Source organism: Pyrus communis, chromosome 9 (genome assembly GCF_963583255.1).
Source record: "Pyrus communis chromosome 9, drPyrComm1.1, whole genome shotgun sequence".
Classification (NCBI taxonomy): domain Eukaryota; kingdom Viridiplantae; phylum Streptophyta; class Magnoliopsida; order Rosales; family Rosaceae; genus Pyrus; species Pyrus communis.
Genome location: NC_084811.1, coordinates 6,440,640 through 6,467,943, shown reverse-complemented (window position 1 = coordinate 6,467,943; position 27,304 = coordinate 6,440,640). Strand labels below are relative to the sequence as shown.

Genomic DNA, 27,304 nt, shown 5'->3' with positions numbered 1-27,304 from the left:
TCGGGATAGGGAGGTAAGAATCGGCACCCGCAGGTTGACTAGGAAAAAGTCATTTAGAAGATTACCAGGATTTGGGTTATGGAGATGCAGAGGATTTAGATTTCGATTGAGATTAAGGCGGCTTAAGATTGTTTTTTGTAGAAGAAGATGTTGATATCAGCCTGCAGACTTGTAATACGACCCACATTTGTTTATATATAAAAGAAAAGGTTAAGCTCTATTAACATACTGAGACATGGAATGTCTTCCATAACTTGTTTACAGAATCTAACATTTACAAATAACAACCAAACAATGGGGCTAAAAACTCGAAATAAAAGAAGATTGATCGAAATTTGTATGATCGGGAAAAAAAACTGAATGAAAAAAAGAAAAGAATTGCCATAGCTCTAGCTCTTGAACCAAAGCTAATCCCAGAAACAGATAATTTCCAGTCTGCGACTTCGTTGCTGATTGAAGATGCTTCACCGTTTATTTGCTTAAGATTCTTGATGAACTGTATATGTCGTTGCAAATGATGCAATGGTTGGAGATTAATCTCTGCATAATGCTTCCTTCTTGGACTACTTCTCTGCTGCTTTGCTTGTTCCATAGGTGTACTCCGTAAGTCTCCCCGCTAAGCTGAAGCAGCTTTGCTTTTATCCATCGTGAATGAGCCGGGCTTCCCGGCTTTTTAAACAGCCCCCCGATCCTATTCCAGTCGACGGGGTAAAAGGCGAGAGGGGGTAGAATTGTGAAGTTATAACCGGGTCGGTTTTGCACCCTCAGGACCACTCTGGAGACCAGGTAGGGACCATTATGCCCCCATTTATTCCCATCAAAAGTCAGGGCAAATTCCTTCATGAACTTGTGCAGAAGGGGATGATTCGCATCAAAGATCAGAACTGCATTATTTAATCTGGTCCAGTTCTTCGAAACCGCATCCACACTTTGTGCACCGATCGAGTTTCTCAATCCTGAGAATGATTTCAAGACGATGAAGTCTGCGTCTAAATAAACACCTCCATACTTGTATAGAACTGCAAGTCTCATCAAATTCGACAGGTTCTGGGCTAATGGAATCTCACCGGGGTCTCTGTTGCCTCTCTTCATCCCAGCAAACCAGGTTTTTGCCGGTGTGTTGTTGAACAGAAATGACAAGTCCGGTGTCACAGCATGAACTTTGAACCCACTATCCTGCAGCGGTTTCAGAATTCTGTAGCCGTGCTTGGAGTCCATACTTCTTGAGATAATCATCAAACATCCGCGTGGGTGGGCTTTGAAGAGACTCTCCATAGTCAAGAACTCTCTGCTCCCAAAAGACCTCGCTGGTGAAATCCATGTCATAAAGAACTGACCCTCACAATCCTTGTTAAAGAATTCCAGAACACGGCCATGGAATTGCTTTGCAGACTTGTCTGACTTGAGAATGTGAAATTCTGGCAGCTTGCTTCGGAACCAAGCAATTCTCTCTTCTTCTGTGACATTGAAAGGAGGAACAAGAGGCCTTGTGTTTTCTCTACCAACTTCAATGGTCTCTTCCTGCATGGAACGCAGGACTAAGCGACTTACATCAGAGTTGATCAGTCGGCCTGCAGAATTATGATCATAATTCTGCAGCAATGGAGAAATCGCTTCATTGTTCGACGCCAATGACTGTTCTGAGTCGCTATAGATGATACTATCGGTATGGACGATGAAGATGATTGCGACAATTGAAAGAGTGCAGAAGACGTGAAATTTGGCGAGGCTAAGTAGGCGGCTGTCGATTCGAGTCATGGTAATTGTCAGAGGAGTTCCTGCATGGGGAAAGAAGTGAAGTTGAAGAGATATAGCTCAAGAGGAACTTTCATGGCGAATAGATCAAAGTACTTGACGACAGACACGCTTATACAAAAGAAAGGTTGGTTGCAGGCTTTCTATAGTTCAATGTTTACTCTTTAGGTGTCTGGTGTTGAAGCATTCAATAATCTGAATTTTTGGTAATAGTCAAATGTGTAGCCGCCTCTAGAAGTATGCCCTCACCTTTGTATGGAATATGGTAATACATAATTAAAATAGTAAATGACTAGCTCGTTTAGCGGTCCTTTATTTTTACTTTGGTGAAGGATGTCAAGTTCAGCTCACACCCAAATTGACACTGCAATACAAATGCATTCCACAAACCACCCTAAGGTTGCATCTATTAAACACTGTGTCAGATGTCAGCAAGTGTGTTAATTTTGTATGTCTACGTAATTATTGTTTAATACAAATATATGACTCATTAATCATTATGACTTGTCAAAGTATATTTGTATCTCCTAAAATTAATAAAAAAATATTGATGGTCCATCACATTATCGATAAAAAGATGGTGATGGAAACATGTTTTACAATAATCTTTATTTAATCATTTAAAAAAGCCAATAATCTTTGTTCATTGATTAGGGAATTGCCCTATTGCTTTAATGTTCAATGACTTAGATAGCAAGCTACCTTGGTATTTCTGGCCAACCCATACTTTAGCATTGAAAATGTAATTTCATCAAAGCATAAAGGGTGGGCCCTTCCGTGAAATTAAATTGTTTAACTTAGAAAAAGGGGTGATCAAAATTATCGGATTATTTAACAACTTGGCCATGTTGTTGGTGTATTTATTTTCCTCATACGTCCATTTTTAGTGGACCTAGAGAGGGGGATACATTGCATAAGGTTTATAAAACAATGGACTTATGTAATTGTGTTGTGTCTTGTTCCTTATTCTTTTGTCCACGTGGTTATATTGGATAATTCATCTTTTCCTATTGAGTTGAAATGTTATTTATTCTAGTGGACAGAATATCGATTGTTTTGTTACTTACATACATTAGCTTTTCCTACCTGCAACGAAATCTGTTGTGTACAAATTCTTACATGTATATAATCATAAATATTTTTCTTTGTTATAAAAAACCATGACATGTGAGTAAAATTTTCCTCTTGTGTGTTACACAACATCTCTCATAGACATGATACAATCAATCTGTTTTGAGGTGTATAGAAATTCTTACATACAATTAAGAATATTCACTCTTGTATCTACATCTGTCATCAAGTGAGACATCATTTAATCGTACATTAACAAATGAAGTGATGCAGTTAAATTTTTCTGTATTACGAAAAACCGTAACATGCAAATATTTTCTACCGATTACACAACATCTCTCTGACTATATGATAAAAATAACGATTTTTTTATACCTCGTCATCCACATTAGTCGAAGATAAAACATGTACAAGTGGCTTAAAGAATAATGTTTAACAATACTATTTTTAACATGGTGATTTATGTTTCAGATAGTATGTTGAAGGGGTTTTTTCTGTTACTGAAATAAAAACTAAAAAAATTAAAGTGTGCACATAATTACAATATAATTTGTTAGCTAATATGATCCACGCAGTACTACTTGTCAACTATTTTGATTTTCTCACTAAGAGGTCGCATGCAACATTTGGAACATGTAGCAAAATTATTCAAGTCTTAGTTTTAAGCAACGCACGTAATCGCATATGAAATATAATTAATATATATAGTGCCAGCAGAAAAATACGTATATATTATTCGATTCAAGGGGTTGGGTCCATGCAACTTGCGACTTGTTTTGCATTGGGGATTAAGATAATCCTTACAAATTATTCCGTGATTACTTAGCTGATTCATGTTAATATTTTGTGTTATATGGTAGATAAAGTGTCTTTATTAATGATATTTTTTATTACATATATAATGTGTTAGATAAGGTATGTACTCGGTCTTGCTAAAACATTGTTTTTATTCATTGATGTAGTTGTTGTAACAATTTCTTATGAGTTGAATCAAATTGGATGGGGTCTTGGAATATTAGCTCCAAAACCTGGTTTAGTAGAAAGTAAAAAAATATATATGGCATTAATAGAAGCGAAAATGTTGAAATGAAAAGGTTGCTAACATTCTTTTCAACATAAGAAATCCGCCTGGTTCAGAAACATTTTAAGGTTGTACGTGTATAATTGATCATTAAGCTCGTCAAAACTTAAGTGCAAGAACGACTCCCAACTTTGATTATTATGCTGGGAGCCATCCACTCTAGGCAGTTGTACCTCGTAAAATTCTCAATAGAGAATAATTATCTGATATAACAGTTCTAGAAGGTAGACAAAGTTACGAATTTTGCTTGATTTATCGAAAAAACTAGTATCTAACCCAAAAGTCAATATCAGTAGAAACATCAATTTTGCGTGTACAACATGATCACTAATAATTAAACATAACTCCCTAATTATTGTATAATATGACCAAATAACTGAACTGTTCATTTGTGGAAATGTTGAACAAACTAGAAATGGTTCTTAATAGCAAATGACGCTTTATTGTAATGGCGGAAATTAAAAATGCACCAATAGTACCCCTACATTATGGTGGGGATTCAATCTCCACCTTGACTGTAACATCCCACATCGTCCAGGGGTGTGGATCATGTAAGCCTTATATGTATATTCTCATCTCTACCTAGCACGAGGCCTTTTGAGAGCTCACTGGCTTCGAGTTCCATTGGAACTCCGAAGTTAAGCTAGTTGGGGGCGAGAGCATTCCCATGATGGGTCACCCAATGGGAAGTTCTCGTGTGAGTTCCCAGAAACAAAACCGTGAGGGCGTGGTCGGGACCCAAAGCGGACAATATCGTGCTACGGTAGAGTCGAGCCCAGGATGTGGTGGGGGCCCGAGACGGGATGTGACAATTTGGTATCAAAGCCAATCCCTGGCTGGAAGTGTGCCAACAAGGACGTCGGGCCCCTAAGGGGGTGGATTGTAACATCCCCATCGCCTAGGGGAGTGAATCATGTAAGCCTTATATGCATATTCTCATCTCTACCTAGCACGAGGCATTTTGGGAGCTCACTGGCTTCGTGTTCCATCGGAACTCCGAAGTTAAACGAGTTGGGGGTGAGAGCATTCCCATGATGGGTGACACACTGGGAGTTCTCGTGTGAGTTCCTAGAAACAAAACCGTGAGGGCATGGTCAAGGCCCAAAGCGGACAATATCGTGCTAGGTGGAGTCAAGTTCGGGATGTGATGGGGGTCTGGGTCAGGATGTGACATTGACTGACTCTGAGATATTAGGACCCTAAATAGAAGGTAGTAAATGGGCCTTTGTATAAAAAAAAAATTCATGCTACAAAGCTAATTTATATGTCTATAGTTTTATTCATAAAAAGGTTCTATATAGAGTATCACTACTTGAGTTATAGTTGAAATCAACAAAAAAATCAAGAAAAAAAATAAATAAATAAAAAATTTAGAGCAAAGCTGGCAGAATCAAACTAAAAACATAAAAGTGATTTCTCTTATGCATGGAGGTTATATTTATCTTATTCACATGCAAAACCTAGAGAATTTCCCAAAGATGAAGTGTTTGTGCCACCAACCAAGTTGGTACATATGTAGATGATATCATGTTTCCTTACTGATTCCCCTCTCCACTAACATACAACAATTTGACCTATTCACGCTATCGGTTGTTAAAAAAAAAAAATTGTCACTATTAATGTAGAGAGGTTTCCTGTGACCTTTTGAGAACAATAATATATGCCAAATAAAAAGAAGCTTAAGATAATATATATATATGTGTGTGTGTGTGTGTGTGTGTGCGTGTGTGTGTGTGTGTGTGTGTGTGTGTGTGTGTGTGTGTGTGTGTGTGTGTAGAGAGAGAGAGAGAGAGAGAGCTTAAGAGCAACTTCACTCCTATCCACTTTGCGCCAGCACCCAGCCCATTTATCCACTTAATTGAACAGTAATAGACCCAATGAACAGTAATAGGCCAAAGCATCTCCACTCCAAAAAAAATGTGCTGGCACCTAGTCTAAAAATGCGCTGGCACAAACGATCTCCACCCCTACAAAATGCGCTGGCACCCAGTCCATTTAAAATATTAAATAATTTTTTTATAAAATAATTAAAAAAAATAGTTTTAATTTCGGATAGGATTTTTAACCAATCTCGTCACGCCACGTGTCATTATCCGAACGTACTATTTTTTGAATAGATTTCCGCTAAGATTTTCAACCAATCCCGACAACCCACGTGTCACTTCCTGTTTACAATAATTTAGGCAAGATTTCGATAAGATTTTTAACCAATCTCGTCACGCCACGTGTCATTATCCGAACGTACTATTTTTTTAATAGATTTCTGCTAAGATTTTCAACCAATCACGTAGTGCCACGTGGCATTGTCCAGAACCTCATCTTCTTTTTTTTTGTCCATATAAACCCTACATCCCTACATCCATCCTCACACTAAACTCAATCCTTTTTTTTAGCTCAGAATTCTTCTTTATCGTTTTCAAATCTTGAGTTCTTACAATGTCTTCTTCAAGGAGAGCGTATAAACAGTTGCAAAAGCAGCAGAAAAGGTTGTTGGCACAACATGAAGAATTGGTGAATCTTGACCAAGGTGGAGGTGGAGATGAGGCATTCGCAATGGAGGAGGATGAGGATGATCACCATAGAAGGCGGAGGGCCTCACATTCCCGCCGTATCATGGAAGCTATGGGTCAGATAGCCAAACCCGGACGTGCGGCAAACATCGATAGAAGAAGGGAAAGACGAGGTAAAGATCTCTTGGAAGATTATTTTATTCCCAACAGCGTTTACCCTGATCATGTTTTTAGACGTCGTTTTAGAATGCAACGAAGTTTGTTCGCTAAAATCATGAGTGATGTTTGCAACCATGATCCATATTTTGTGCAAAAAGAGGATGCTTTTCATGTTCTAGGTCTTCTTCCTGAGCAAAAAATTACGGCTGCCTTGCAAATGCTTACATATGGAGCATCTGCAGATCAAGTGGATGAGATCGCAAGGATGGGAAAAACAACAGTTCTGGAGTCCCTGATGCGGTTTTGCTCTGCAATTGAAGCCCTCTACACCAATGAGTACCTTCGGCAACCCACGACAAGGGACATGCGAAGGCTTCTGAGGAAGGGTGAGATGCGAGGCTTCCCTGGCATGATTGGAAGCATCGACTGCATGCACTGGACATGGAAAAACTGTCCAAGTGCATGGCAAGGAGCTTATGACGACAGAAAAGGAGCCAAAAGCATCATTCTGGAAGCGGTGGCTTCTTTTGATACATGGATTTGGCATGCTTTTTTTGGTGTTCCAGGAGCTCAGAATGACCTAAATGTCCTTGCCCAATCTCCAGTGTTTGACGAACTGCTACAAGGGCGTGGGCCGAGATGCACATATTGGGTTAATGGTAATAAATACGAGGGACCATACTATCTTGCAGATGGTATTTACCCAAGGTGGTCAACATTTGTCAAAACAGTGCCACACCCGCAGAGTGAAAAAGAGAAACACTTCACAAAGTGTCAAGAAGGGTGTAGGAAGGATGTCGAGCGTTGTTTTGGTATCTTGCAAGCTCGTTAGGCCATTGTCAGGGCTGCAGCTAGAATGTTTGATGTCGAGGCTCTTCGATCCATCATGATGACGTGTATTATTCTCCACAATATGATTGTTGAAGACGAGTATGATTATGATGCCGTCGATGAATACGAGCCGGATCCGATGAACAACTCAAGAACACAAATCTACTATGCTCATGACCGGACCGAAGATCCCGTGCAACACGAGCCGTTGGAACGGGATGGACGTTACAATGAATTGATCGTTCAACGATACACTTCATTGCAAGAGCCATACTGGCACATAGCCCGCCAGAATGACTTGATTGACCATCAGTGGAGATTGCACGAAGGCGAAGATAATTAAAATAAGGTTTGTGGTTGAAGAATAAAGTGTATTGTTTTTTAAGTAATCTTATTTAGTGTGTTTGCTTTTTTTTTTTTTAAGTTTAAATGGTGAGGTTATGTAATTTTAAGTTTAAATGGTGTTTTAAGTTTAAATGGTGTTTTATGTAATTTTATTTGGTGTTTTGAGTTTACATAAGAAATTAAATAAAGTTCTAAAAATAAATAAGAAATTACATAAGAAATTAAATAAAGTCTGTGGAGTTAGGATATGTGGTGCTAGGATCTTGGTTGCTAGGATTTCTGTAGCTGGAACCCCCTTGACTTGTTTCGGCATCTCTTGCACGCCTCATTCGCACGACATCTCTTTTTTCTGATGTCCAAAAATATTTTGAATTCAGAGACAGTCCTACTAGAGACTTGTTCATAGTGTCACGATCTGTTTGAGCCATCCTTTCTTCTCTAAGCATCTCATTCTCTCGATAAAGTGCTTCTCTAATCATCTCGTTCTCTCGATTAACTATTTCTCTTTGTCTCTCAGCCGCCGCATCACGAGCCTCAGTAGCTGCAATAATTGCTGCCAGGGCAGCATCTTTTTCCTCATCTCTAGTCTTTTCCCATGCCATGTTCAGTTCACCTTGACGAGTAAGTTCCTCCATATATTTAGTGTAGTCATTTTTGGAAGAATTACCTTTTTTCTTTGATGCCTTTTTACCTTAAGGCCTGAGGGACTGACGAGTCAGTTGGGTCTCTGGCACTTGTTCAGGCATCCATTCCGTGTCTTCAAATGTGTTGGCTTCTTGTTCGGCTGTGTCTGCTTCTGGCGAACTGTGTAGACCCATACCGTGCATGACAACTTCTGGACCGGTTGCCACAATTTTGTATCTAGGGCAATCTTTGACAATTTGCCAACATTCCCATTTGTTGAATGATTTGTTATGGTTCTTTGCATTGTAGAATGCTTGTGCTTGTAGTGTCTATAAAAATTACATAAAAATTACATAAGAATTGTGGAATGCATAAAAATTATATAAAAATTACATAAAAATTACATAAAAATTACATAAGTATTGTGGAATGCATATTACATAAAAATTACATAAGAAATTAAATAAATTAAAATATTGATGTGGGTGGAATGCATATAAATAAATAAAAATATTGTTACCTCATCCGCTAAACTTGTCCCACTACGCAAATTACCAGAAGCATGAGAGAGGGCGTTTTTCCAACAAGTAAAGGATGCGTTGAGTTTTTTCCAATGACCTTGAAGACCTTGACTAGATCTGGCATCTTTTCCATGTACATCTTTTCCATGTACATCGTTGAACGATTTCGTAATTTTACTCCACATTTCTCGCTTATCCATCTCATTACCCGTAATCGGGTCATGAGTAGTGCGAACCCAACATTCACACAACGTAACATCTTCACTGAGCTTCGACGACGTCATTTTTTTCTCTCAAAGTGTACAAAATATTCAAATGTAGAAAGTGTAGAAAGTGTAGAAAATATTGAAATGTGGTGTAAGGTGGAAGATGAGGGTTAGGTATTTATAGAAAAAAAAATTAATTTTTTAAAATTTTTCTGTATTTTTTGACATTTTTTAATTAATTTTTAATAAATTTTAATGTTGTAATTAATCTGGACCGTTGGATTTGAAAAATAATCAAATTCAACAGCCAACACGCAGCCACGTGGCCAACGGTCAAATTTCTGACCGTTGGGCCTTTTTTTTTTTTTTTTTTTTAATTTTTGGTCAAATAAACGTGGACCGTTGATCTATGATCGGACAGTCCAATTTAAATTTTTTTTACCGTTGGAAATCCAACGGCTCTGAGGAGGGCCACGTAGCCCTTTGACAGACTCAGCCACTTGCCCTGCACCGCGGGCCCCACTGCCTGCAGAAGCTGTCGGCTACTCGCCATCTCCCTCGCGTGTTGTGCACGCGCCAAGAAACGGACCGGCCTCTGGGGCTGTCCATTTTGGGCTGGCCTGTTGACTGGCACGGGCTGGGTGCCAGGCAAGTTTGCGGGCTGGAGCTCATTCCCTGCATGCCGGGTTGTTTTCTTCACTTGGTGCCAGTCAATTGGTGCTGGGCTGGAGTTGCTCTAAACTGTTTTCATTGGCAATTATTATTTTATAATCTCCAATAGAAGTCTTTATTTAAGGACTTCCAACACCATTTTTGAGTACCCATTTAAGGATTTAAAGAGAATCTTTGTGTCCCTAAAGAAATATTGCTTCCAACGGGAGAATCCTTATAGTAGAATCTCTAAATTTGAAGTTTTTATGATTTTATGTGACCATTTGATTAGATGCACATTTTTTATTTATACATTTTTTAATTAATTAAAAATAATAAAATTAAAAAAAATAATGAAAAGAATTTCAAAATTTTGAATTTTAACAAAAAATGATGTAATAACTTTATTTAATAATTAGAACAAATCCTAATGTCAAATCAATCCAATAAAACGGCCCAATTAAAGTAATTTATTGAGATTCCGATTTTACCCCTAACGTCTTTTATTGGCCCGTTTATTTATGTCTGTCCCCTTGGACTTGAAGGAGAAGAGCTGATTCACTTCAGTTGGCGTTCCCCAACGCCCGTGATTCCATGAAATTCAATCCATTGCTGCTTCTGCTGTTCTGCTCGCGAACCCTAAATCCCAAACTCCTAAGCCCAAATCAGATGGGCAGCAAAAGCAAAAGCAAAGAGAAGAAAGCAGTTGGAGGACTCAATCGACGACGATAAATTACTTTGGTTGATTAGATTTACTGTACACGTTCTTCTTAGACAGGGTGTGCTTGGTATTAAGGTGCAGATCATGCTCGACTGGGATCCTAAGGGAAAGCAGGGACCAATGACTCCATTGCCTGATTTGGTGACCATCCACACCCCCAAGGAAGAACAATATCTTCCAGTTCCACCCGAAGAAATCGACATAGAGCCAGTTCTGGTTCTAATAGCTTAAATTGAGTTTTGATTCATTTGTAAACTTATAGATATAGGAAGGGAATTGGTTGTCCTTTTCTGCTTCGATTTTCAGCGCATGATCTTGTTTACTAGTCTACGGATTTAAAAATTAGTATTGAAATAAATGGCTATGCAATATGACAATGGGGTTCTGCCAATTTATGACAGCCTTTTCTTCTTCTTTTTTTTTTTTTTTTTTTTTTTAATATTCAGTTTTCACAAGAAAACATGAGATGAACAAATGGTGTCTTGTAGCTATTAGAATTTGCAATTGAAACATATTCTTTTGCAATAGAATCCATAATTTGCAACCTTAGTTCATTTTTCGCGTTTGTGCAAAACTACACTAGTACTTTTGTAACACCATTGAATGAAATTCTATGTGTTGCATCTATAGATGCTCTGAAATTGTGTTTTTGTTTTAGAAACAGACAGTGTTAAATTTAAGAAACAGTGATGGTATCCGTGCTCAGTTCTAGAAATAATCAGTGTTCATTTTAAGAGACAATATTTATGAAACTATAGAAAAATTACCCACACTATTTCAAAAAATTGAATCAAAATTACACACATTATTTATGGAAGATAACAAAATAAACACTATTTCTGAAACAATGGCAAAATAATCTACACCATTTTTGAAACTGAAACAAAATAACTCACATTATTTATGAAATTACTGCAAAATAACCCACATTATTTCTGAAACTGAACCAAAATAACTCATGTTATTTCTGGAACCACAACAAAATAACTCACACTATTTCTAAAACTAAACCATAATAACCAACACTATTTCTTGAAGGGAACAAAATAAACAATATTTCTGAAACTACAACAAAATAATCAACACTATTTCTGAAATTGAACCAAAATAACCAACATTATTTCTGGAACTACAACAAAATTACACACTATTTTTGAAAGAAAAAAAAAAAAAAAAAAAAAAAAAACTGAACTAAAACAATCCACACTATTTATAAAAGAAAATAAATTTCTAAAACTACCACAAACCTACACTATTTATAAAATTGAACCAAAATTTATATATACTAAAACCCAAACATATGGTTACTGTTCTAGGGCAGTGTGCGGACCAAAACGCCCCTCAAGTTAGTCTCCAGCCATTACTTTTTGTCTTTTTTGTACAGTAAAATTCCGAATTTGCCCTTTCTATTCACCCAGTCCTCTGGAGTCTTTCTTTTAGTTTTTTCTTAATTTTTTTAAACCCTTATCTACGCGTGTCCGCCATCGTGGAAGGGAAGGGGACATGCGGCACTCTTTCTGCTTCTCTCGGGTGGATCTCTAGAATTCTCCTTTGGTTTCCGTCACCCAACCAATCCATCAGACTCATCATTACACCCCAGTAATTGCTCTCTCAGTCTCTCCCACACCTCATTTACTCTCTCATTACACTCAAATTTTGGATTTTTCAAGAAAGGCAGTCTGTGCTGCTTCTTCTGTTCTGATTTGAAGAAGATTTCTCAAGCGGCTATAATTTCATGGTAGGTTGGTTTAAAGCAGTTCCTAAATTTGGGATCTTTTGGGATATTTTTAGGTTTTTCTGTCCCTGACAAATCTTGGCTCGCTAAAAAAAACTGGAAGCAGTTTAAGCTTCTCCGAGCTTCTTCGGCCTTTTGATTTGGATTGAAGATGATTTTTAGCCAAAAAGGCTAATGTTTTCTGGTAAGTTCTTTGAATCCTGCATCTGGGAGTTTTTTTTTTTTTTTTCCCAAAGCTGTGGGTTTTGTTTTCTTCAATTTTAAAACATTAAAAATTGAATTCTTTGTTTGGGTAAAAAATTAATTAGATTCTGTATGGGTTCTGATGAGGCATTGAATTGGGTTTGAGAGTTTTGATTTAATGAGGGAGGTAGGGAGTGTATAGGGAGAGACGGAGGTGGGTGATTTGCAGAGGGTGAGAGAAAAACAGGAGAGAAGGGGTAGTACATTATATTTTGATTTTATAATTTTGGGGGTTTTGTGTTTAAATTTTGCGTTTATACTTTTGGGGGTTTTGTGTTTGCGTATGGATGCTGAGTGTGGTATCTAATCTGATTTGATTTTCAGTTTCAGAAGATGGTCATGTTGGAATTTTGGGGCTTTCGTATGCAACGTTGGAACCACTTTGTGCTCAAGGTATATAATAAGGTATGTAGCCTCATTATTACACCTTATCTTATCTCCTGTTGATACGAATTTTGTTGGTTTTTCGATTTTATCAGGGTCCCTTTTTTTAACGCCTGGCGTTCGTTGGTGAGTTTTTCTACTTTTTTAGTACTTTTTTGTAGATATAGCCTACAAATGTTGTCCTGAAGGTTGGACATAATCATTACTTCCTATTACAATTATTAAAGTTAATTCAATTAACTAAAGTTGATTTGAATGTGATGATGATGGAGATATTTGCATAGGTGATAGAATCTTGCTGACAACTTTCGATATTCAGATGGAATTGGCGTATGAATTTTGTTTATCTAATTTAGGGTGTTCTGTTTATATCGTTAGATTCGTCGCCTGAGTGTATGATTTGCTTCTGTTTTTTGTTTCAGGAGATGTTGGTCTACATTTCTTCGGGCTTTTGTGTGCAGCTTTCGAAGCCCTTTGTGCTCAAGGTAAATAATTTTAGTTTTTTCCTTTGAGGCTTGCTTATTAGGACAAACAAAAAATGTTTTGATAAATGGATGCATATGTTATTGAGAGTTTTGGCTATTCCCTCAGTGTGTGTAGGCTTTTATTCACGATGGGTTAAGTAGTTTTGAACTTCTCTTTTGCTTCATATGGAAACCTGCTTTACCATCTCTAGGCTACTAATAAGTGTGCTCAACGTTCAAATGGTTCTTTGACACGCTACTTAGCATTTCTGATTATTTAGTTAATTAAGTCAATGATGACAATACTATAGTTTCATCTTTCAGGAGAGTTAAGTTTCTCTTTTATATGATTCGAAGTTTAATAAATGGTGCCTTGCTTCAAAACCTTTTGTGATCTCATGCTGCCATTTTATTTAGACTCAAGAGTGTTAGTTGATTGACGCAATTACCCTTCATTTGCTAACAATTCTCGACTTTTTTTATGTATTGTATAGTAAAATCACGGATTTACCCCTTCTGTACGAGTGTCCGCCGTCGTAGAAAGGAAGGGGACGGGTGGCACTCTTCTTCTGCTTCTCTCAGGTTGAAGAAGATTTCTCAAGCAGCTATAATTTCAAGGTAGGTTGGTTTAAAGCAGTTCCAAAATTTGGGATCGTTTGGGATATTTTTAGTGCATTGTGGTCTTAATTTAATTGCGTGGTTGGTTTCAGGATTTCTTGAGTCGAATAACAACCTGGGTGATCAAAAGGAAAAAAAAGCATTTAGTCTCTGCTTGCAAGATGACTTATTTTCATGTCTGTCCTCCCTCTAAGTCAACTGAGGATTCAAATCTAGCGGGGCCAGCTCAAGATATAGATAAAACAATTTCAAGTCTTTAAAAGGTATAATTTGCTAATCCCCCTTTCCTTGGAGTTAATTTTTAGTGATGTGTTTTTAATAGGATTGCAGATCTGAGTAGTGAGTATTTTCAGTAGTGTTATTTTTTCTTAGCAATTTATAATGCTATTTGTAAAATTTAGCCAGATTTTTTTAACAACTATAATATCGTTTGATTTCAATTTGTAATTACTTCTTTTGATAAATTTAAGCTTAATTATGTTAGTAAATCTTTATACCTTATGTCCAAATTCATATACAATATAGTATATGATACATATACAATATATTCCAGGATACATATACAATACTGTATATGTATAGTTTTGATATTGTTGCTGACCATTTTCAATGCATGCATTTTGTGTGTAGAGGGTGAAAGTTACATTCTTCACAAAGGCAAAATAAAGAACAGATTCTACTTCATATGAAAAGAAGAGGTTAGTTTGATTATCATTGCTTTTTTGATATGGTTAAATTCTACGTTACTTGGCTTACGTCTAATTTAATCATTTGCTTGCCCAAGTTGAAGTCATTCGTTTTATTAATGCTGGTGATCAAGATCAACCTGAGTTAATGTTAAAACAATATCATAATTTTCATTAGTCTTGATTGTCTTAACCCCTTTCTTTTCCATCTTTACCAAAATTTCATGAAATTTTTGCACAATTTTTTTTAAAGAAATTAAGTTGTTTTACTATTTTACTGTCTCTTGATAGATTTTTTTTTTTCGTTGATCAAAATTAGTATTGCAAATTTTAGGAGGTGGAGCGGACTCTTTTGTGATTAGCATCTAATATCTTCTTTAACACAATTTTTTATATTATATTATCAAAAGCTGTAATATCTTCATTTTATTGTTGTTTTGTAATTTCAGAACAATGTGTTTGTACGCTTCTGATTAAACACAAAAAGGAGTCCTTCAACATGGAACATGAAGATGTAATTGAAGTTTCTACAGAAGTTACTAAATACTTGATTAACAATGACAATGATGTATCCCTTCACATTGCAAAGCTCATCCCCTCCGTTAGCAATTCTGGACAATTTGAGGTAACATCATCAATTCATTTTATCAATTTTATTTGTTTGAGCGATTAATTATCGCATAAACCCAATTAAATTTCAATACAAAAACTTGAATTTTGTTTTAATTTTAATAGTTGTAGTAGTATATACCATTGATTTAACTTTGTACAGCAATTCTTCCCTTCTGGTTCTGCAAATCCGTGAACTTCGCACCAGAAACCAATGACTACGATATAGGCACATATATGTTAGTTGTTGAACATATCGTTGTAAATAGATTTCCACATGAATGCAAATAGTGTTGTATATCATAGGTATTTAGAACTCTCTGCATGTTTAATATGGTTTTAAAACCCGCAGCATCGCGCGGGCACCATTGCTAGTAGCTCACTATTTCTAGAACTACAGAAAAATAATCTACACTATTTTATGAAACTGAAACAAAATAATGCATACTATTTTTAGAATAACAACAAAATATACATCTATCTCATAGACGATAGATTATATGTTTTTTCTATAAAATAAATGAATATGTTTTGAATTAATTAATTAATTAATCTTTTTGCCCGTGAAAAATCCGATGTTGGTCCCTTGAAGGCCAAAGGAAAATAAGCAACCTTTGAGCCTTAATTTCCATGGGAAAGAAAAAGTAGATGAATGAGTCTATTTATCTCCAAAGTGGTTCTCTAACACGAAGATAGGACTTGCACCAACCCCAAGACTAGAAGAAACCGATGAAGGGCTTAAAATGCGTTGGGGGTCGAACACCATCTTCCTCTTATCTCGAAAGTGGTCTATCCATTCCTCAAGAATTTTTTCTAGATGACTGGTACATTGACTAAGCTGGAGTTCCCCTCTAGTGATGCCACATGTCCATCTGCTTTCGTTTCATAAAAACAATTAAATAAAAACAAAAAAAAAAATTAGTATACTCGAAATACGAATACATATGTCATATATCATTATCGAGTAGAGGAAGACAAAAAAAATAAACTTCCTTTATTTGTATAATAACATATGACGTACGTATTCCAGGCTATCAAAATCAAAATCAAGTAATAAAAAGTAAAAAGTAGAAATTTAGGAGAATTTTACAATTTCCTATTCCACTTCCATTTGTTTGTTTCTAAGTTGTATTTGTAGCTATCTCACCAGCCACATGGGTGGTTCTTGGAAATTGAGTTTCAGTAGTGTGCGTGTGGAAGTTGATGATCAAGCACACCATCCGGCACCGCGGGCTGCAGCGGCGCAAGTAGAACCGTAAGTATCGTGACCGATGGTGGAGTCTTTGCCCTTGGGCACGCCATCTGCACAGGAGAACATGATGGCTGAGATAACAACAAAGGTGGCCAGAGCTGCCCACAACATCACAACAACTGCTGCACTTCCGCCGCTTAAACCACCCTTCAGCTCTTTCCACTCTCTCATATGAATTGATAAACTGCAACCTCCTACCTTCTCTCTTAGAAATGGCTGATAAGGCTTTTTCTAGGAAGCTGACCAACAGATATCTAAAAGACGTCTTTTATTTCCTTCCAGTTGTTCTCATATATTCTGATTGGTGGCTGACGGGCTTGGGTTAGGCACCGTTAGGGGTAAATTATGGAAAAACATATTTTATTGCGGGGTAGGGTTAGAATATGAATAGTTTTGTTCTTATGATTTAATTTCAAGTTTTTTTGGTTAAATAAAAATTTAGGGTAGTGTTTGGTTAAAAAAAAAGGTGATTCACACTTCTTTCATTAAAACTTCCAAAATTAAAAACATTAAAAGTATTGCAAGCTTTAATCAAGATTGTGGGCTTTGTTTTCCACTTAAGGTTGTGTTCATATAAAGTCTCTATATGCGAGTACATACATTATGTATCCAGTGAGTCCTTATACTTTAGAAACTCACTTTCTGATTTATTAGAGATTTATTTTGTCCCTATATTTGTTTTATAAATATTTAATATGATGATTGTTTTTATTTAGCGATTCCACTGAAGATGTACATAATTGAAACTCTTCCAACCAGTGCCACCTTTAACATGTCACCCCCAGGACCAGCCAAATATAATAAATCTTGGTTTATAATTTTATAGTTGGTGAACAATTTAATACAAAAGCCAAAAAAAGGCATGGACCATAGTGCAGTTTTTACCATCTTAAATCTACCTCCAGAAATGATCTCAGTTCTTATTCTTATTCTTTGGTCAAGCGGAGGACTTTATATGTCTATACTCTGGGAGAAGGATCCACGCCGGATCCTTTTCCTAGGGATCCTAGGGATCAAGTGATCTCACATGTTTATCGTACATTATGTGATCAGTTTTCGTTAGGTACTAGTCATATTTAATATTAAATTTTAAATTTTGAAATATTTTCTGACCATACAATGTACAATGAACATGTAAGATCACGGGATCCCTAAGATCCCTAGGAAAAGGATCCTCGCCAGATCCTTTTCCTATACTCTAGTCCTTTTGTATTTGTACTATGTAAAAACTGATATACAACAAAATATGGATCCATTATGACAAAGAAAGATAAAAAAAATAAAGTATTTTAAATTTTGAAAAATAAGAATTAAAGTTCGGAAATATTGAATTCAATCTATATGGTGACAGAAAAGGCATTAAGAAATATTTTAGTGTCAGAATTAGGTATTTAATAGTCAATCGATATAAGGACATATTATACGCTCAATTCTACCACCAGATGGTTCTTACTACCTTTTTTGTCACATATTGATTGAATCCAATATTTCCGAACCTTAATTCTTCTTTTTCAGAATTTGAAATATTTTATTTTCTTTATCTTTCTTCATCAGAATTGACCCATATCTTGTCCTATATCACACTCCTCCACTTGAATCGAGTTCGTCTTAAAATTGCCTCTAACATCAAGAATCACGAACCTAGATAAGCATGTATAATCTCTAACATGAGGAGCCAGATCTTCTTCAAACTTGGATTGTACAACCATATAATCGACTCCCTAAATAAGATTTGAACATGTAGTTGACTCATCTTGTTGTCCGGGTTCACATGCTTGGTTTGATGATGCTATATATCCTACTACCATATTGACCTTGATAGTTTGAGTTTTATCAATACCTTATTCGTCATGGATGCTAACTTGATTGTCTTCTTCTAGTATGGCTTCCTCTTCAATCATGACACACTTTTAACTGGCGATTCTACTTCCTTTTCTTCAATTTCTTCCTCCATCTTTTCTTGGCATAGGGGATCATCAAATGATTTTTCCTCACCTACTTTGTCTTTGAAAGTAGCATTTTCCGTTCTTAGAAGATACAAATTATATTCAAACGAAAATCATACCTCTACAATAACTTTCTCTTCATCCTACGTCAATATTGGATATGATCCTTTCCTACTTTCTTTCGTGCATTTTGCAAAAAGCAATGTTTTCCTTTAAATAAAAAACAACCTGTTAACACAGGGTCCTTTCCAAACCCGAAAAGAGTAGGAGCCCAAAGAAACAACGGTCCAAAGGAAGAAAGGAAGGATGGCCCGAAGGAAGGAAGCGAGATCAAGGCCAAGCTGGAAATATCTTGGCCATACCCGTAAAAGAAGTTTGTGATGCAAATTGAGTCAATGGTCATCTATCGTGGCTCCACCATCTCAACTGCCCAAAATTCATTAAATTAGGTCATCTATCGTGGAGCTACCACCACCATCTCAGGAGAGGATCCTCTTCCTTTCTCCAGTGGATGGGCCTACTGATAGGTAATAAATGTAGGTCTCCAAAGGATCACATTAATTGCTTCCCAAGGAAAGTCAAACTCCTCAATGAACCCAGCAACGAAGAAGCAGACTCCTCTTTTAAACACTGAATTCAACAAACAAACCACAACAAAAAAAGAAAAACGAAATCTGTATTCAGTTTTTACAACAAAATGGAGATTTCGTATACTTACTGTGCAAATTTGTTGTTTAAGTTCCTTCCCGGATTGTTTCTCTTATGCATGATCACGTGCCCGGAATCCACATTCGGAAACAAATCTGATCGCCTCGCTCTGCTGGACTTCAAGAGAAGAATAACAGAAGATCCTCTCCATATCATGAACTCATGGAATGATTCGGTCGATTTGTGCAGTTGGGTTGGCGTTACGTGCAACCATGCGAACAAAAGAATCATGATCTTGAACTTGGAAGCTCAAAAATTGGTAGGCTCCCTACCACCTTCGATCGGGAATCTTACTTATCTTACTGGAATCAACTTGAAAGGCAACAACTTTCACGGCAAAATTCCTCAAGAAATCGGACGTCTACTAGGCCTGCAGTATCTCAACCTGTCTTCGAATTCTTTCCGCGGGAAAATTCCAGCTAATATTTCTCACTGCACGCAGCTGAGAATGCTTGATGTTGGTGTAAATAAGCTTATTGGGTCAATTCCGAACCAACTCAATTCGTTGTTGAATTTAACTCATTTTTTGGTTGGTAAAAACAATCTCACCGGAACAATTCCGGATTGGATAGGAAACTTTTCTTCCTTGTATGCAATCTCTCTTGGTGACAACAATTTTGAAGGAAGCATACCAAATGCATTCGGGCGGTTGACAAGCTTGGGAAGATTCGTAATTCCATCAAACAAACTTTCCGGTACGGTTCCTTCTTCAATCTATAATATCTCGTCGATATACTTATTTGCAGTTACTCAGAACCAGCTGCATGGAGAGCTTCCACAAAATGTGGGGACTACTCTTCCTAATCTTGAGTTATTTGCTGGCGGTGTCAACAAATTCACCGGAAGTATTCCTGTTTCTTTGTCAAATGCTTCTAAACTTCGATTTCTTGATTTTGCCGAAAATGGCCTCACGGGAAAATTCCCTGCTGAAAGTTTTGGGACTTTGAAAGGGTTGGTGAGACTAAACTTTGATGACAATAGGCTGGGAAGTGGGAAAACAGGTGACCTGAGTTCTCTCAGTTTTCTGGCCAATTGTACTAATCTTGAGGTGCTTAGTTTTAGTCGTAATCGTTTTGGAGGGGAATTGCCAGAGTCCATAGGCAACCTTTCGACGAAACTGAGAATTTTTACAATGGGGGGAAATTTATTACATGGAAGCATCCCTACCGGGGTTGTGAGGCTTGTGAACTTGACCAACCTAGGAATGGAACAAAATTATCTTGGTGGTAGTGTCCCTGATGTGATCGGTAAGCTTCAGAAGTTGCAGGGGCTGTATTTGAATCTTAACCAGTTCTCTGGGACAATCCCGTCGACATTAGGCAACTTGACTTCAGTCACAAGGCTCTTCATGGAGGGGAATAGGTTTGAGGGAAGCATACCTCCGAGTCTCGGGAACTGCCAAAACTTATTGATGCTTAACCTTTCTAGTAATCAGTTAAGTGGCACCATACCTAACGAGGTTATCGGGCTTTCATCTCTTTCAATTTCTTTGTCCATGTCGAACAATTCTTTGACTGGTTCTCTACCATCTGAAGTGGGCGAGTTGGTACATCTCTCAGAGCTAGATGTATCAGGAAACAAGTTATCAGGTGAAATCCCCATAACCCTTGGCAGCTGTGCTAGTTTGGTGAGCCTGCATTTGGAAGGTAACCAATTTGAAGGAACAATTCCTCAATCTCTGTCCAATTTAAGAGGCTTGGAAGAAATAGATATTTCACGCAATAATTTATCTGGCCAGATTCCTGAATTTTTAGGTAAGCTTAGAGCTCTAAAGCAACTCAATATTTCACATAATGAATTTGAGGGTGAATTGCCCACAGAAGGGATATTTTCAAATGCGAGTGGTTTCTCGGTTCTTGGAAATAATAAGCTCTGCGGTGGCATCCGAGATTTACGTCTACATGTATGCACCAGCAAATCTCAAGGACTACTTTCCCCGAAAGTAATGATCCCTCTAACTTGTGCAGTTGCATTAATAATTACTCTGTCATGTTTCATTGCTGCTTGTGCATTGGTGAAAAGGTCAAGAGGTAGACCTTTAACTTCACGTTCTAATGAAGAATCAAAATTAGGTGTCTCTTATTTACAACTCGTTGAATCAACCAACGGGTTCTCTCCAGAAAATCTCATTGGTTCAGGAAGTTTTGGTTCTGTATATAGAGGAGTCCTCTCTGGTAATGGCATGATAGTTGCCATTAAGGTGTTAAACCTTCAACAAGAAGGAGCTTCCAAAAGTTTCATTGATGAATGCAAAGCTTTAGGAAGTGTAAGGCACCGCAATCTTCTCAAGATCATAACTGCATGCTCGAGCATTGACAGTCAAGGTAATGAGTTCAAAAGTCTAGTTTACGAGTTGATGGAAAATGGAAGCCTAGAACCTTGGCTGCATCCAAGGGACGATGAACAATCTCCAAACAAGAGATTGAGCCTTACCCAAAGACTGAATATTGCCATTGATGTCGCTTTTGCACTTGATTATCTACACCACAATTGCGAAACATGCATTGTGCATTGCGATTTAAAGCCAAGCAATGTTCTTCTTGACGAAGATATGGTGGCTCATGTTGGTGACTTTGGCCTAGCGAAGTTCCTCTTGGAAGCATCAAATGGTACAACCTTGTCAGTAGGGCTAAAAGGTTCCATAGGCTACATTCCTCCAGGTATGGATTTCTATAATCCTCATTTGTTCTATTCTTTTAGCACTAAAGAAATTTCAAATATGCTATAAATTCTAAGCATCAACTATTTTGAATGGCAGAGTATGGGATGGGAGGACAAGTCTCCATACAAGGAGATGTTTATAGTTATGGGATACTGTTGCTAGAAATGTTCACAGGAAAAAGGCCAACCGATGACATTTTCAAAGATGGTCTAAGCATTCACCAATTCACCGCCATGGCATTGCCGGACCATGTCAAGGACGTAGTTGAGCCCTCATTGCTCCTCGAAACAGATGACGAAGATGATGAAGAAGATGATGATGGCGATGGATACAAAATACATGAAAGACCACTGGCCAGATACAAGGATCCGGGCCCGGACAAAGCAAAAAGACTGGAGGACTGCTTGTATTCGGTGATACAAATAGGCATCTCATGCTCCGCAATATCACCAAGAGAGCGGATGCTTATGGATGTTGTTGTCAACAAAATGGGTGCAATTAGAGACTCATATCTCAACTTAAAAAGAAGAAGAAGATGATGAAGATGAAGATGACGACGATTGCAATGTGCAACACCAGGCTAAGTTTCTTTACCTATTCCAATCTAGACATAGCTTTTATCTGTGTGCAATAAATTATCTGTATACATGTATGTGACATCATGTAAGATTGAATCAATATTTTATCACTATATATATTTGTCTCTTCATAATCTCGGGGCTTGTAATTTGGTTGGTTTAAGAGCATTTCATGCTTGCACCTGAACTCAGAGTTCTATTACCTTTTTCCTTACTTTGGTTGTATAAAAAAACACCAATCACACAATTTGATACTACTTTTCTAAAACAAAACTTTTCAATTATGATTGAAGGAAGAGATATACGCCAACAAAACAAAGAGATATTATTAGATAGATAAGGGAATACTTACCAGGAATACTTACCAGGTCATGAGGTAGCAACAAAGTTGCACACCACCGCAAATAAGTGTTCCCAGTAAAATTACTGCAACTTGACTTTCTATAACAGTAAAAAGAATCAACTATTCAGTTAGAATTTGTGTTTGATTTTCTTGAAAAAGGAGGGAGAGAATTTTGATTGGTCTGGGATTAAATTTCGCAAAATGATCCCTAGGGAAAGAGGAGGAGGAATCAGGAAAAGAGGTTCTTTAAGGCTTTTTATCTGGTTATGTAAATTTGGAATAAAGGAAAGAGAAAAAAATAGAGGGATTTGATTTGGAGGTTTTAGTGTAAAGGTCACAAAATATTTCTAATACTAAGATTGGGTCAATCAACATTTTATGTTTTCAAGTCAAAGTCATTCATTTTCGACAGGAAGTTTTCATTACAATTTGTGATAAATTCTAATGAACTACTTAATCTCACAACTTTATAAGCCTAATGGAAAGTTAACTAACACCATATGATAATAAGTTGGTTTGAAACTTAGGTTTGTATCTGTGCTTAATGGTTTGCATTGGTTTGAAACTCAAGTTCATATCTATGCTTAATGGTTTCAAATTATGTTGAATTATCTGTGTTCGCCTGTGTATCTTTTTTTCTTTTTGAATTGGTTGGTTAAATGTACATTTTTTATTAATCTAATTGAAAATGCATTACGTAATAACTACCCACAGCAACGCAGGACCAATTTTCTAGTAATGTCTATTATGTGCACTAATAACCTTGCTTCTGCTCGCTACTGTCACACCTCTCCTAGCTATTGCCCCATGACAACAATTTTGAAGGAAGCATACCAAATGCATTCGGGCTGTTGACAAGCTTGGGAAGATTCGTAATTCCACCAAACAAACTTTCTGGTACGGTTCCTTCTTCAATCTATAATATATCGTCGTTATACTACATAACATTTACTCAGAACCAGCTGCAGGGAGAGCTCCCACAAAATGTGGGGACTACTTCCTAATCTTGAGAAATTTTCTGGTGGTGTCAACAAATTCACCAGAAGTATTCCTGTTTCATTGTCAAATGCTTCTAAACTTCGAATTCTTGATTTTGCTGAAAATGGCCTCACGGGGAAACTCCCCGGTGAAAGTTTTGGAAGTTTGAGAAGCTTGTTTAAACTAAACTTTGATGACAATAGGCTGGGAAGTGGGAAAACAGGTGACCTGAATTCTCTCAGCTTCCTGGCTAATTGTACTAATCTTGAGGTTTTAGGTTTTAGTCGTAATCGTTTTGGAGGGGAATTGCCAGAGTCCATAGCCAACCTTTCGACAAAACTAAGAATTTTTACAATGGGGGGAAATTTAATACGTGGAAGCATCCCTATCGGCATTGCGAATCTTGTAAACTTGATCAATCTAGGAATGGAACAAAACTATCTTAGTGGTAGTGTCCCTGATGTGATCGGTAAGCTTCAGAAGTTGCAGGGGCTGTATTTAGAACTTAACCAATTTTCTGGGACAATCCCATCGACACTATGCAACTTGACTTCGGTCACAAGGCTCTTCATGGAGTGGAATAGGTTTGAGGGAAGCTTTACTCCGAGTCTCGGGAACTGCCAAAACTTATTGCTGCTTAACCTTTCTAGTAATCAGCTAAGTGGCACCATACCTAAAGAGGTTATCGGGCTTTCGTCGCTGTCAATTTATCTGTCCATGTCGACCAATTCTTTGACTGGTTCTCTACCATCTGAAGTGGACGAGTCGGTACATCTCTCAGAGCTAGATGTATCAGGAAACAAGTTATCAGGTGAAATCCCCGTAACCCTTGGCAGTTGTGCTTGTTTGGTGAGCCTACATTTAAAAGGTAACCAATTTGAAGGAACGATTCCTCTATCTCTGGCCAACTTAAGAGGCTTGGAAGAAATAGATATTTCACGCAATAATTTATCTGGCCAGATTCCTAAATTTTTAGGTAAGCTTAGAGCTCTAAAGCAACTCAATGTTTCACATAATGAATTTGAGGGTGAATTGCCCAAAGAAGGGTTCTTTTCAAATGCAAGTGGTGTCTCAATTCTTGGTAATGAAAGGCTTTGTGGTGGCATCTCACAATTCCGTCTACCTTCATGCCCCAACATATCTCATGGACTATTTTCCCAAAATGTAGTCTTCCCTATAGCTTGTGCACTTGCATTTATAATTGCTCTATCATGCTCTATTGCTACTTATTCAAAGGTGAAAAGGTCACGAGGTGGACTAGCCACTTCACGTTCCTATAAGAATTGAAAATTAGGTTTCTCTTACTCTGAACTTCTTGCATCAACTAATGGGTTCTATGTGGACAATTTGATTGGTTCAGGAAGTTTTGGTTCTTTTTACAAAGGAGTAATCTCGGGTGATGGAACGATAGTTGTTGTTACGGTATTAAACCTTCAACAACCAGGAGCTTTCAAGATTTTTATTGATGAATGCAAAGCTTTAAGAAGTATAAGGCACTGTAATATTCTAAAGATCATAATTGCATGCTTGGGCATTGATAATCGGAAATGACATCAAAAGTCTAGTTTTCTAGTTCATGAAAAAGGGAAGTTTAGACTGATGGTTGTATCCAAGAGACGAGGAGCAATCTCAGACTAAGAGATCAGCCTTTTGCAAAGACTGAATATTTCCATTGATGTTGCTTCTATGTTAGATCATCTCCACCACCATTGTGAAACGTCCATTGTTCATTGTGATCTTAAGCCCAACAATGTTCTTCTTGATCAAGATATGGTAGCTCATGTTGGTGACTTTGGACTAACAAGGTTCCTCTTGGAATCATCGAATGTTCCCTCCCAAAGTCAAGCAATGTCAATGGGGCTGAAAGGTTCCGTAGGCTACATTCCTCCAAGTATGAGTCATTATCACTCTTGTTTTTTTCTCCTTACTGGCTTATTAACAAGCCAAATTTTTTATTGAACAAAAAAAAATTAAAATTAGATTTCTTCTTCTTAAAAGAAAGTATCAGAACACTCTTGAATAAGATTGAAATTATATTCGTTATGTTGTGATATCTTAACACATGTATTTCACTGCAGAGTACGGCATGGGAGGCCAAGTTTTCATACTTTGAGATATTTATAGCTACGGAATATTGTTACTAGAAATGTTCACTGGAAAAAGGCCTACCGATGACATGTTCAGAGATGGTATAAGCATTCACCAATTCACTGCTATGGCATTGCCTGACCATGTCATTGACATAGTTGACCCTTCATTGCTCCTTGAAAGAGATGACGTGGAGGCTGATGATAGCAGATACAGAGATGACATACAAGAAAGACGGATTACACGACATCAGGATCGCAACCTAGTCCAAGCAAGACAATTGGAGGAGTGCTTGGTTTCGGTGGTGCGGATAGGACTTTCATGCTCTGCGATTTCACGAAGAGAGAGGATGCATATGGATGTCGTTGTGAACAAAATGAAGACTATCAGAGACTCGTACCTCGGTTTGAGAAGAAGAAGAAGCTAGCAATGTATCAGATAGGCGAAGTTCGTTTCCTAATCTCAACATATAGGCCTCATCTATATAAAGATTATTAAAAGCATAGTTTTGTATCATGTATGAAAAATAAAGAAAGACATGAATTCTGTATTTACATAGCAGAACAAGCAATAATTATATATTCTTTTTACGCAATATATTATTCCTTTCATTTGAAAAATAAAAGACATTCTGTTTCAATTTTGAAGGCATTGCTTCTTCTCTTCTATTGTGTCACTGCAAAAAAGAAAACCAAATACTCTTTATGTACATATTCGTTACGTTCCTATCTCCGAAAGAATTGAGAAGTTTATTAATTTGTTTAGGGAAGAGTTTAAGTACCTGCTGCATTGGCCTTAATTCAATGCAGATCCAATAAGCCTGTCTTTGACTTGCTGCAATTCCTTCACAACATGACTGATATCCATTCTCACCTGCGGCGATTCCACCGAACAAGCAACTCCGATTCTGAGTATTTCATTCAGGCAGTCCTGATTCGGTACATCTTTTAGCTGCCCCACGATACAATTCTTGTTGCAAGTTGATTCCTCATCCTCTCCTTCCCTCCTTCAACAAACAACGGGTCTGAAACTTCGGATATTTGTTCAGGCAATGCTTTGCTAACAAAGTTATGGAGCTGTAGTCCGTCTTTAAAAATGTTGTCGGTGGGCCTTTTTCCTGTGAACATGCAAAGCCAGGAATTGTCAAGGTGAGGCAAAATTTAATAGCATAAAGATGAACCAAGAACAAACCCAGGTTCCAAATCCACTCTCACACAGATGAGCCAAGAACAGTGCTCAGATTTTTGCTCACGGACAAATGCAGAAAAGAGATCAAAAACGGCTATTACATAGAGATCAATACTAGCAAACATTTCAGCAAGCTAGTACTGGGCTTTATCGAGATTTCATATCACATGGGCTTTTTGTATAGAGGCCCATAATGCTCTTCTAGCAGTCTAAAGAAAATGTATGAACTGCCAATTTAGTCCATGAATTATCACTTAGTGAAAATTAGGTCCTTAAACTATTTTTTCAGAAAATCCAGTCCTTAAATTATAAATATCTGTCAATTTCATCCCTAATATTATTTTCGA

The 27,304-nt window shown here is 37.3% G+C and overlaps 3 protein-coding genes and 1 long non-coding RNA gene across 4 annotated transcripts; 3 read left to right on the top strand and 1 right to left on the bottom strand.

Annotated features, from left to right (window-relative positions):
• Positions 1-220: 220 nt before the first annotated feature.
• LOC137746212 (uncharacterized) lies at positions 221-1,954 on the bottom strand. Its single transcript, XM_068486289.1, has one exon. It carries the CDS (start codon positions 1,756-1,758, stop codon positions 472-474), a length of 1,287 nt encoding a protein of 428 aa, XP_068342390.1. The 5' UTR covers positions 1,759-1,954; the 3' UTR covers positions 221-471.
• Positions 1,955-12,020: 10,066 nt separating this feature from the next.
• Positions 12,021-15,532, top strand: LOC137746171 (uncharacterized). Its single transcript, XR_011069779.1, has 6 exons — positions 12,021-12,394; positions 12,778-13,322; positions 13,796-13,919; positions 14,012-14,182; positions 14,550-14,617; positions 15,055-15,532. It is a non-coding gene; the product is annotated as an uncharacterized lncRNA (long non-coding RNA).
• A 3,496-nt stretch (positions 15,533-19,028) lies between these two features.
• LOC137745965 (probable LRR receptor-like serine/threonine-protein kinase At3g47570) lies at positions 19,029-22,679 on the top strand. The gene is made up of 2 exons (XM_068485998.1): positions 19,029-21,780; positions 21,879-22,679. The coding sequence occupies exons 1-2, from the start codon at positions 19,110-19,112 to the stop codon at positions 22,319-22,321; spliced, it is 3,114 nt and encodes a 1,037-aa protein (XP_068342099.1). The 5' UTR covers positions 19,029-19,109; the 3' UTR covers positions 22,322-22,679.
• A 1,008-nt stretch (positions 22,680-23,687) lies between these two features.
• Positions 23,688-26,196, top strand: LOC137744271 (probable LRR receptor-like serine/threonine-protein kinase At3g47570). The gene is made up of 4 exons (XM_068484127.1): positions 23,688-24,762; positions 25,042-25,167; positions 25,375-25,572; positions 25,826-26,196. The coding sequence occupies exons 1-4, from the start codon at positions 23,688-23,690 to the stop codon at positions 26,194-26,196; spliced, it is 1,770 nt and encodes a 589-aa protein (XP_068340228.1).
• The last annotated feature ends 1,108 nt before the right edge of the window (positions 26,197-27,304 follow it).